Here is an 11,998-nt window from a genome sequence, read left to right on the forward strand (position 1 = left end):
CAATTTAGCACGGCCAATCCACCCTAACCTACACATCCCTGAACACTGTGAGACAATTTAGCACGGCCAATCCACCCTAACCTACACATCCCTGAACACTGTGGGACAATTTAGCACGGCCAATCCACCCTAACCTACACATCCCTGAACACTGTGAGACAATTTAGCACGGCCAATCCACCCTAACCTACACATCCCTGAACACTGTGAGACAATTTAGCACGGCCAATCCACCCTAACCTACACATCCCTGAACACTGTGAGACAATTTAGCACGGCCAATTCACCCTAACCTGCACATCCCTGAACACTGTGGGACAATTTAGCACGGCCAATCCACCCTAACCTACACATCCCTGAACACTGTGGGACAATTTAGCACGGCCAATCCACCCTAACCTGCACATCCCTGAACACTGTGGGACAATTTAGCACGGCCAATCCACCCTAACCTACACATCCCTGCACACTATGGGACAATTTAGCACGGCCAATCCACCCTAACCTACACATCCCTGAACACTATGGGACAATTTAGCACGGCCAATCCACCCTAACCTGCACATCCCTGAACACTGTGGGACAATTTAGCACGGCCAATCCACCCTAACCTACACATCCCTGCACACTATGGGACAATTTAGCACGGCCAATCCACCCTAACCTAAACATCCCTGAACACTATGGGACAATTTAGCACGGCCAATCCCCCCTAACCTACACATCCCTGAATACTGTGGGACAATTTAGCACGGCCAATCCACCCTAACCTACACATCCCTGAACACTGTGGGACAATTTAGCACGGCCAATCCACCCTAACCTACACATCCCTGAACACTGTGAGACAATTTAGCACGGCCAATCCACCCTAACCTACACATCCCTGAACACTGTGGGACAATTTAGCACGGCCAATCCACCCTAACCTACACATCCCTGAACACTGTGAGACAATTTAGCACGGCCAATCCACCCTAACCTACACATTCCTGAACATTGTGAGACAATTTAGCACGGCCAATCCACCCTAACCTACACATCCCTGAACACTGTGAGACAATTTAGCACGGCCAATTCACCCTAACCTGCACATCCCTGAACACTGTGGGACAATTTAGCACGGCCAATCCACCCTAACCTACACATCCCTGAACACTGTGGGACAATTTAGCACGGCCAATCCACCCTAACCTGCACATCCCTGAACACTGTGGGACAATTTAGCACGGCCAATCCACCCTAACCTACACATCCCTGCACACTATGGGACAATTTAGCACGGCCAATCCACCCTAACCTACACATCCCTGAACACTATGGGACAATTTAGCACGGCCAATCCACCCTAACCTACACATCCCTGAACACTGTGAGACAATTTAGCACGGCCAATTCACCCTAACCTGCACATCCCTGAACACTGTGGGACAATTTAGCACGGCCAATCCACCCTAACCTACACATCCCTGAACACTGAGGGACAATTTAGCACGGCCAATCCACCCTAACCTGCACATCCCTGAACACTGTGGGACAATTTAGCACGGCCAATCCACCCTAACCTACACATCCCTGCACACTATGGGACAATTTAGCACGGCCAATCCACCCTAACCTACACATCCCTGAACACTATGGGACAATTTAGCACGGCCAATCCCCCCTAACCTACACATCCCTGAATACTGTGGGACAATTTAGCACGGCCAATCCCCCCTAACCTACACATCCCTGAACACTCTGGGACAATTTAGCACGGCCAATCCCCCCTAACCTACACATCCCTGAACACTATGGGACAATTTAGCACGGCCAATCCACCCTAACCTACACACCTTTGGACTGTGGGAGGAAACCGGAGCACCCGGAGGAAACCCACGCAGACACAGGGAGAATGTGCAAACTCCCACACGGACAGTCTCCCCCGAGGCTGGGATCGGACCCGGGTCCCTTGGCGCTCAGAGGCAGCAGCGCTCACCTGTGTGCCTCACTCTGTCAAAAGCACCTTCCGATCTCTATATCTTCATTTGCTCTGATCTGCGTGTAATGCTTGCAGAGCAGAACAATACTTTTCACTGGACTGCGGTGCAGGTGACTACAATAAATCAATTCAAATGCGGTGACACGCCCCGAGGTGCGATGAAGGGGCCTGTTTCGTGGGCAGTGATCTCACATCAGAATGCCTGAGGCGAACTGGGCCAGGGGTCCAACGCTGCCCTGTCCTCGACGGTGCACACTGAGCCAGATTTGTAATCGGAGCGGTCTTTTCCGCAGTCTCGCATCAGCAGGAGAATCTGCCCTTCCCGAACGGGCCGGGACGTGTGTGTTTGAGCGATTTTTATCTTCTGCCCGGAGTCTATAACCGGGCTGGGAAAACTCTCGGACGATGGTGGCTACCTTCCCAAAGCAACAGGGAACGAAGATGGAGCCAATGGGTGGAAGGTTCCATGATGGGCCTGTGTTCACACACCGTCCCCACCCACCCCCTCCCTTACAGCCCTGGGCATGGCAGATGTCACGGGACATGTGACATATCAGGACAGAATCCATCTCTCACCGTTGGTGGGGGGAGACCTTGTGGACATGCCGAATTTCCTTAGCTTCCTGAGGATGTGGTGGGCGTTGACGTGGGTGGACTGGGAAAAGAATGTTGGCGATCGTCACATCCTGTCCCCCCAATCCCCCTCAGGAACTCGAGACTGTCGATCATCTCCAGCCCAGCTCCGTTGACTCAGAGAGGGACATACCCTCCACTCCTCTCCCCCCAGGTCAATGACCACTGCCCACGTTGTGCTGGCGTTGAGGGAGAGATTATTATCAGTCCGCCTCACGTCTTCCCATCTCTCCCCCAGACTCCATCCCGTCATTGTTTGAGATCGGTGCTGTCGTGGGGAGATGGAGTTGGGACAAAATTTGGGTGCCCAGTCACTACTCGAGCAGTGGGGGGGTGAAACGGACCGAATATTCCACCTCGGGTTTGATCTCCTCAGGGGTCACACGGAGATTAGATTGCGTTCAGCAGCCAGTTCTCTCGAGTTTGCTGGAGATTGTGCATTCCTTTATATTCTTTCATCACGGGGGTTCAGGGGTTAGCGCTGCTGCCTCACGGCGCCAGGGACCCGGCTTCGATCCCAGCCTCTGTCCGGGGGCGACTGTCCGTGTGGGAGTTTGCACATTCTCCCCGTGTCTGGGTGGGTTTCCTTCACTGACCGGTGGCTGGGTCAGCGCTCCACACCCAACCATTCCAACACTGCCTTCCCAATTCCAGTCAATCCTCACTTTCAATGCAACTAATCCCATAGTCACATCTTTACATGGACTGCAACCCCCTCCCTATCTCTGTAACCCCCCACACCCCCTCCCTATCTCTGTAACCCCCTACATCCCCTCCCTATCTCAGTAACCTCCCACACCCCCTCCTTATCTCAGTAACCCCCACACCCCCTCCCTATCTCAGTAACCCCCCACACCCCCTCCCTATCTCAGTAACCCCCCACACCTCCTCCCTATCTCAGTAACCCCCCCACACCCTCCCTATTTCTGTAACCTCCATACACTCCCTCCCTATCTCAGTAACCCCCCACACCCCCTCCCTATCTCAGTAACCCCCCACACCCCCTCCCTATCTCAGTAACCCCCCCACACCCCTCCCTATTTCTGTAACCTCCATACACTCCCTCCCTGTCTCAGTAACCCCTCACACTCCCTCCCTCCCTCTCTCACTGCCTGTGTATCTCCCCCCCCTCTGTCTCTCTGCCTGTGTCTCCCTCCCTCCCTTTGCCTGTATCTCCCTCTCTCTCTCCCTGTGTGTCTCCCTCCCTCTCTCTCTTTCTCCCTGTGTCTCCCTGCCTCTCTCCCTCTCTCTCCCTGTGTCTCCCTCCCTCCCCCCTCTCTCCCTGTGTCGCCCACCCCCCTCCCTGTGTCTCCCTCCCCCCCTCTCCCTGTGTCGCCCACCCCCCTCCCTGTGTCTCCCTCCCTCTCTCCCTCCCTCCCTCTCCCTGTGTGTCTCCCTCCCTCTCTCTCTGTCCCCCTTGTTGATCCGGCTGTTCCTAGTTTACCCACATATCTCATGTTTGGACTCTGTGACGCAGTCAGCATAGCGTCCCACAGTCCCTTCCCGATCACTCTAACCCCCTGCTCCACTCCCTGACCTCAGCATTCCTGCAATTCCATCCTCTTGACCTCCCCCTCCCCCCCACACCCTCCCTAATACACCCTCCTCCCGGGGGGACCATGTCTTCATGTGTATGGGGTCCCAACTCTGGTATTCCCTTCCAAAACCTCTTCCCTCCTTCTGTCTCTCTCTCTCTCTCTATCTCTCTCTCTGTCTCTCTCTCTGTCTCTGCCTCTGTCCCTCTGTCCGTCTCTCTCACTCTGTCTCTCTCTCTCTGTCTCTCTATCTCTCTCTCTGTCTCTCTCACTCTGTCTCTCTATCTCTCTCTCTCTCTCTGTCTCTCTCACTCTGTCTCTCACTCTGTCTCTCTCTCTCTCTCTGTCTCTCTCACTCTGTCTCTCTATCTCTCTCTCTCTCTCTGTCTCTCTCACTCTGTCTCTCTCTCTGTCTCTCTATCTCTGTCTCTCTATCTCTATCTCTCTCTCTCTCTGTCTCTCTCTCTCTCTATCTATCTCTCTCTCTGTCTCTCTCTCTCTATCTCTCTCTCTCTGTCTCTCTATCTCTATCTCTCTCTCTCTCTCTGTCTCTCTATCTCTATCTCTCTCTCACTCTGTCTCTCTCTCTCTGTCTCTCTCTCTCTATCTCTCTCTCTCTGTCTCTCTCTCTCTGTCTCTCTCTCTCTCTGTCTCTCTCTCTCTCTCTCTGTCTCTCTCTCTCTGTCTCTCTCTCTCTATCTCTCTCTCTCTGTCTCTCTATCTCTCTCTCTCTCTCTGTCTCTCTATCTCTATCTCTCTATCTCTATCTCTCTCTCTCTGTCTCTATCTCTATCTCTCTCTCTCTCTGTCTCTCTCTCTCTATCTCTATCTCTCTCTCTCTCTCTGTCTCTCTATCTCTATCTCTCTCTCTCTGTCTCTATCTCTATCTCTCTCTCTCTCTGTCTCTCTCTCTCTCTATCTCTATCTCTCTCTCTCTCTCTGTCTCTCTATCTCTATCTCTCTCTCTATCTCTCTCTCTCTCTCTCTGTCTCTCTATCTCTATCTCTCTGTCTCTCTCTCTCTGTCTCTCTATCTCTATCTCTCTCTCTCTCTCTGTCTCTCTCTATCTCTATCTCTCTCTCTCTCTCTGTCTCTCTATCTCTATCTCTCTCTCTCTATCTCTCTCTCTCTCTCTCTATCTCTATCTCTCTCTCTCTCTCTGTCTCTCTATCTCTATCTCTCTCTCTATCTCTCTCTCTCTCTCTCTATCTCTATCTCTCTCTCTCTCTGTCTCTCTATCTCTATCTCTCTCTCTATCTCTCTCTCTATCTCTCTCTATCTCTATCTCTCTCTCTCTCTCTATCTCTCTCTCTCTCTCTCTCTATCTCTCTCTATCTCTCTCTCTCTCTCTCCCTCTCTCTCTCTCTCTGCCTCTGTCCCTCCGTCTGTCTCTCTGTCTCTCTGACATTTGTCTCCCTCTGTCTCTCTCGCTCTCTCTGTCTGATTCCCTTTCTCCTTCTATCCTCCTATTTCGCTCCCCCTGCTCCTCCTCCTCCTCCTCCCCACCCAATGTCTCTCTGTCACAATGAACTTTGACCTCTCCCTGTTGACTGAGATTTTCCGTCACCTTTCCAAATATTTGCTTCCTTGGCTCAGAGGCGAGGTTCCCGTTTCGGGAGTCACTCTAGCAACAGTCCGTGTGACGCAGAATGCCACAAAATCACAGCCAGAGGGAGACCATTCGACCCATCGGTGTGAGCGACCTTTGACCTCACCTCCCAGCCTCCCCGTTACCCTCGATCCCCTGGGTATCCCCCTTGTCCCTCCACCTCCCGGCCTTGGAGACACTCCCCGCCACCCTGACTGAGCATCTCTGTGGGGGTGAAGGGGAGGGAAGTCCGAGTCAAGCTGGTTCCAAAATGGCGTGGGCCTCACTAGGCCACACCGTTGCCTAGCGACAGCCTCCCTAGCTCTCCCTGCGTTTCACCCCATCCCACCCTCTCGTTCTTCCAGGGAACGCCGTGCGGCCTGATCCTCACACAGACCATCCCCCTCATCTCGGGAATCGATCCGGGGAAGCACCGTGGCATTCCAGGCGGGAAGAAGGTGGCGAACATCGCCCGGGATTCCGAATCCCACCGCTCCGACAGCGGGAGCTCCCCCACCTTTCAACTCCGAACCCTCCAACGTTCGCTTTTATGGAGAGTTACAGCGCAGACCCTTCGGCCCAACCCATCCTGATATCCCAACCCAATCTAGTCCCACCTGCCAGCACCCGGCCCATATCCCCCCAAACCCTTCCTATCCATATCCCCATCCAAATGCCTCTTAAATGTTGTCATTGTACCAGCCCCCACCACATCCTCTGGCAGCTCATTCCACACACGTACCACCCTCTGGGGGAAAAAGTTGCCCCTTAGGTCCCTTTTATATCTTTCCCCTCTCACCCTAAACCTATGCCCCTCTAGTTCTGGACTCCCCCACCCCAGGGGGAAAAGACTTTGCCTATTTACCCTATCCATGTCCCTCATGATTTTATAAACCTCTATAAGGTCACCCCTCAGCCTCCGAAGCTCCAGGGAAAACAGACTGGGCCTAGTCAGCCTCCAACTCTTCCCCATTCCGTGATGTGAGTGTGGTTGACAGATTGTCTAAACCATCCGGTTGGTGCCATACCAATGTAGTGTCCCATTGGCTTGCAGGTAATCCACGTTGTCCTGGGACTGACCATCCCGCTGTTAACGCTCGAAACGCTGTCCATCAATGCCTGGGAGATGGTGAAAGTCGGCGTCAATGCTTGGCTCACTCTTCAGGTATGTTACCCCCAAGGGGTCCAGGTAGCGTTGGCAAACCCGCTTCGGTATCATCCGCGACAAGGCACAGAGAACAGGAGAGACATCAGCCTCCTCCATCACTCACTCAGTCCCAACAGGTCACCCTCCGACAGTGCGGCCCTCCCTCAGCACTGACCCTCCGACAGTGCGGCCCTCCCTCAGCACTGACCCTCCGACAGTGCGGCCCTCCCTCAGCACTGACCCTCCGACAGTGCGGCCCTCCCTCAGCACTGACCCTCCGACAGTGCGGCCCTCCCTCAGCACTGACCCTCTGACAGTGCGGCCCTCCCTCAGCACTGACTCTCCCACAGTGAGAGGGGGGAGGCTGGGTCACTTGGGTTAGGGTCTGGAAGGCTGTCTTCCCCTTCGCGATGGGAGGTTCAGTGGGTTTTGGACGGTGCTGTGACTCCCTCCCTGACTGTAAACACTATCTCTGCCTGCAGTGTGTTGCCACGGGAACGGTGTCCATCTTGGCTGAGAACAGGCCCACCGTCAACATGGTAAGGCCATTACACAGCCATGGGGATTAACCAAACCCATGGCTCTGCCAGACCCTCTCCTCATCTCTCCCTCCCTCCCCTCCCCCCCTCGCCTCCCTCCCTTCCCTCCCCCCCTCACTCCCTCCCCTCCCCCCTCACTCACTCCCCTCCCCCCTCACTCACTCCCTCACTATCTACCTCTCCTCTCACTCACTCCCTCTCTCTCTCCCTCACTCCCTCTCTCCCTTGCTCTCTCTCTCTCCCTCACTAGCTCTCCCTTGCTCTCTCACCCTCGCTCCCTCTCCCTCCCTCTCTCTCCCTCTCTCTGTCCCTCTCTCTCTTCCTATCTCTCTCTTTCTCTCTCTCTGTCTGTTTCTCTCTCTGTCTCTCTCTCCCTCTCTCTTTCTGTCTCTCTCCACTCCCTCACCCTCTATCTCTTTTCTCCCTCTCTTCTCCCTCTCTCTCCCTCTCTCTCTCCTCCCTCTCTCTCTCCTCCATCTCTACCTCTCTATCTCTCTCTCTCTCTTTTTCTCTCTGTCCCCTCCTCTCTCTTTCTCTCTCTCCCCCACTCTCTTTCTCTCTGTCACTCTCTCTATCTTTCCCATTTGTCTCGCTGTCTCTCACTTTTCCCCTCTCTCCCTGTCTGTCCCTGTCTCGCTCTCTCTCTCTCTGTCTCCCCATCTCTCTCTGTCTGTTTCTCTCTCTCCCTCTCTCTCTCTCTCTCTCTCTCCCTCTTTGTCTCTCTTTCTCTCTCTCCCTCTCTGTCTCTCTCCCTCTCTGTCCCCCCACTCTGTCTCTCTCTCTCTCTCCCTCTCTGTCGCTCTGTCTCTCTCTTTCTGTATCTCTCTCTTTTACTCTCTCTCTCCCCTCTCTGTCTCTCTCTCTCTCTCTGCCTCTATCCCCCACTCGCTTCACCATCGTCCACCTCTCTCTTTCACTCCCTCCTCCCTCTCTCCCTCTCTCTCTCCCTCTCTGTCCCTTTCTCTCCCCCTCTCTCTTTGTCTCTCCACCCCCTCCCCATCTCTTTCCACCCTCCCCTCTCCCTCTCTGTCCCTCTCACTCATCCCTCTCTCCCTCTCTGTCTCTCTCTCTCTTTTTCTCTCTGTCCCCTCCTTTCTCTCTCTCTCTCTCTGTCTGTCCCCGTCTCTGTCTCTCTTTCTCTCTCTCCCCCACTCTCTTTCTCTCTGTCACTCTCTCTATCTCTCCCATTTGTCTCTCTGTCCCTCACATTTCCCCTCTCTCCCTGTCTGTCCCTGTTTCAGTCTGTCTCGCTCTCGCTCTCTCTCTCTCTCAATGTGTCTCCCTCTCTCTCTCTTTCTGTTTCTGTCCCTGTCTCTTTTTCCCTCTCTTTTTCTCTCCCCCTCTCTCCCTCTGTCTCTCTCTCTCTGTCTGTCTCTCTCTCCCCCTCTCTCTGTCCCTCCGTCTGCCGTCTGTCTGTCTGTCACTCTCTCTCTCTCTGTCTCCCCTCTCCTCTCTGTCTGTCTCTCTCCCTCTGTCCCTCTCTCTCTCTCCCCCTCTCTCTGTCCCTCCCTCTGTCTGTCTGTCTCTCTCTCTCTCTCTCTGTCTCCCCTCTCGTCTCTGTCTGTCTGTCTCTCTCTCTCTCGTTCCCTCTCTCCCTCTGTCCGTCTCTCTCTCTCTCCCCACCCCCCCGCCCCGACACCCTCAGAGATACAGAGATGTGGTGTTTCTCTCTGTGCGGGGTCCTGTGCAGACCCTCACTCCCCTTGCTGTCCTGTTCCCACAGATCCGAGTCTGCCTGACCCTGAACATACTGTGTGCTCTGATCACTGCTATCTACGCGATAATATTACTGGAACATGCCTCGGAAATCATCTTTTGTGTATACTACCCGTGTGAGGTAGGCACCTCATCCAGTTCCCCTCGCCCCCTCCTGTCCCCAGAGCTCGAGGAGACTCCAGGACAGAGAGAGAGAGAGAGAGAGAGAGGGAGAGAGAGAGAGAGGGGGAGAGAGGGAGAGAGAGAGGGAGACAGAGAGAGAGAGACAGACAGACAGGGAGACAGGAGAAAAGTGAGGGACAGAGAGACAAATGGGAGAGATAGAGAGAGTGACAGAGAGAAAGAGAGTGGGGGGAGAATGAGAGAGAGAGAGAGAGAGTGGGGGTTCAATGAGAGAGTGAGAGAGTGGGGGGGGAATGAGATAGAGAGAGTGGGAGGGGGGAATGAGATTGGGGGGGAATGAGAGTGACAGTGGGGCGAGGGGGATTTGAACGAGAGAGAGTGGGGGGAATGAGAGAGAGAGAGAGAGAGTGGGGAGAATGATAGAGTGAGAGTGGGGGGGAAATGAGAGAGTGAGAGAGTGGGGAGAATGAGAGAGTGAGAGTGGGGGGGAATGAGAGTGAGAGAGTGGGGGGGAATGAGAGTGTGAGAGTGGGGGAAATGAGAGTGAGAGAGTGGGGGGGAATGAGAGTGAGAGTGGTGGAGGAATGAGAGAGAGAGTGGGGGGGAATGAGAGAGAGAGTGGGGGGAATGAGAGTGAGAGAGTGGGGGGGAATGAGAGAGAGAGTGGGGGGGGAATGAGAGAGAGAGAGTGGGGGGGAATGAGAGAGAGAGTGGGGGGAAATGAGAGTGAGAGAGTGGGGGGGAATGAGAGAGAGAGTGGGGGGGGAATGAGAGAGAGAGAGTGGGGGGGAATGAGAGTGAGAGAGTGGGGGGAAATGAGAGTGAGAGAGTGGGGGGGAATGAGAGTGAGAGTGGGGGGGGAATGAGAGAGAGAGTGGGGGGGAATGAGAGAGAGAGAGAGTGGGGGGGAATGAGAGTGAGAGAGTGGGGGGGAATGAGAGTGAGAGAGTGGGGGGGGAATGAGAGTGTGAGAGTGGGGGGGGAATGAGAGTGAGAGAGTGGGGCGAGGGAGGATTTGAACGAGAGAGTGATATTGGGAGGAAGGAAACCCCCCGTGGGGAGTAACGCAGGGAGAGGGAGAGGGAGTGTTGGGGATTATGTATCGAAGTCGCTGGTCTGTGTGGAAAATAGAGGGCATTGGAACAGTTAATTCCATCGAGAGGAACGACAACTGAGGTGGGGTGTTGTGGGAAGGAGGGGAACAATTCCGTCCCCACCCTGGGGTAGAGGAAACCCTGGGCATTGGGCCAACGATTACCCAGCATGCTCTCCTGGCTCGGATTCCTCTGACAAAATAGCGTAGGCCGAAAGATGGGAGGTCTCCAGAGGTGGACGTGGTGCTTCGGCCTGGGCGGTGTTAGCTCCTCGACCAATCCCAGCGCGTTATCCTTACATCCTGGGTGTTGTCCCAAGATGGAGGACAGGCTACTCTGGCTGAGAAATGGCCGCCTTCCCCTGCTCTTTGCTGAGGAGCTCTCTCACCGCACCAGGGAGCGACGCAGCGTGAGGAAGTCTTCCTCCAAACCCGTCTGTCTACAAAGAACGTTCCTTCCGAAGACGTCAGGGGAAGGGGAAAGGAAAGGCGATTGGTTGCTGTTGGGAGCAGCGCTCCCTCACTCGCGAGTTTCAGAGAGTCGACGAGAGACGCCGGATTGGCCAAGTTCCTCAAAGCAGGATGGGACGGGAGTGGGAGAAATCACAGGCCTTTCTCAAATCGAGGGCCCAGTGCACGTTCCCAGGACGTAGTAATGGAATGGCCCCCACCCTTGGGTACTCTGAGGGGAGGAGGGAGGGAGCCCAATGTTCACCAGTCTGATTCCCGGGATAGCAGGGGCTGGGATAGGAGGCAAGGCTGGATCGACTGGGCTTGGAATTTCGGAGGATGGGGCGGGCAGCCATTGGAGAAACACCCAAAATCCTGACGGGACCGGGCGGGGGGTAGAATATTCCCGATGTCGGGGAAGCCCAGAACTCGGGGAGTCACGGTCTCAGGGGAAGCCGTTCAGGACGGAGTTGGGAATCTGTGGAATTCTCTCCCGCGGGAAGCTGTCGGGACAACAGAGGGAGCTGGGCGCTCCTCCCGGAGGCTAAAGGGATCGAGGGGAGAGGAGGACGGGAACGGGATATTAAGATTGGATGGTCAGCCAGGGCTGAGTTCCTGCTCCTGTCCTTGACGTCTCTAACCGACGGCCGAAGGTGGCGTCTCGTACAGAGGGCCGTTATCCGCAAGGAGGGACGAAAGAGAAGGAACATGTCCTTCGGCCCCCCAGGCCTGTGCTGATCCTCACGCCCAGACTAACCCCATCAAACAAACCCCCTGCCCTTATCTGCCGCGTATCCCCACGTTCCCTCCCGGGTCGTGTACCCGTTTGGATGCCCCTAAAGTGTCAACAGCGTGCCCGCTCCCAGCGCCCCCTCGGGCAATGTGTTCCAGTCTCCTGCCTCTGTGTCTCTGCGTGAGAAATGTCCCTCGCACCTCTCCCTTAAACACCCCCCCACCCCCCCACACCCCACACACCACACATCCCACAACTCCCACCCACAAATCCCACCTTAAATCTGTTCAGGGATGTGTAGGTTAGGGTGGACTGGCCGTGCTAAATTGTCCCACAGTGTTCAGGGATGTGTAGGTTAGGGTGGACTGGCCGTGCTAAATTGTCCCATAGTGTTCGGGGATGTGTAGGTTAGGGTGGACTGGCCGTGCTAAATTGTCCCACAGTGTTCAGGGATGTG

General features: G+C 54.8%; 1 protein-coding gene across 2 annotated transcripts in view; it reads left to right on the plus strand.

Moving 5' to 3' along the window:
• Nucleotides 1-11,998, plus strand: part of LOC132834546 (high affinity immunoglobulin epsilon receptor subunit beta-like) — a 44,207-nt gene that overhangs the window by 24,970 nt on the left and 7,239 nt on the right. For both annotated transcript variants that reach the window (XM_060853478.1, XM_060853479.1), the window contains 3 exons: nt 6,795-6,905; nt 7,370-7,426; nt 9,150-9,263. In XM_060853478.1, the coding sequence (XP_060709461.1) occupies nt 6,795-6,905; nt 7,370-7,426; nt 9,150-9,263 (282 nt within the window). The remainder of the gene's footprint in view (nt 1-6,794; nt 6,906-7,369; nt 7,427-9,149; nt 9,264-11,998) is intronic.

Source organism: Hemiscyllium ocellatum, chromosome 40 (assembly GCF_020745735.1).
Source record: "Hemiscyllium ocellatum isolate sHemOce1 chromosome 40, sHemOce1.pat.X.cur, whole genome shotgun sequence".
Lineage (NCBI taxonomy): Eukaryota > Metazoa > Chordata > Chondrichthyes > Orectolobiformes > Hemiscylliidae > Hemiscyllium > Hemiscyllium ocellatum.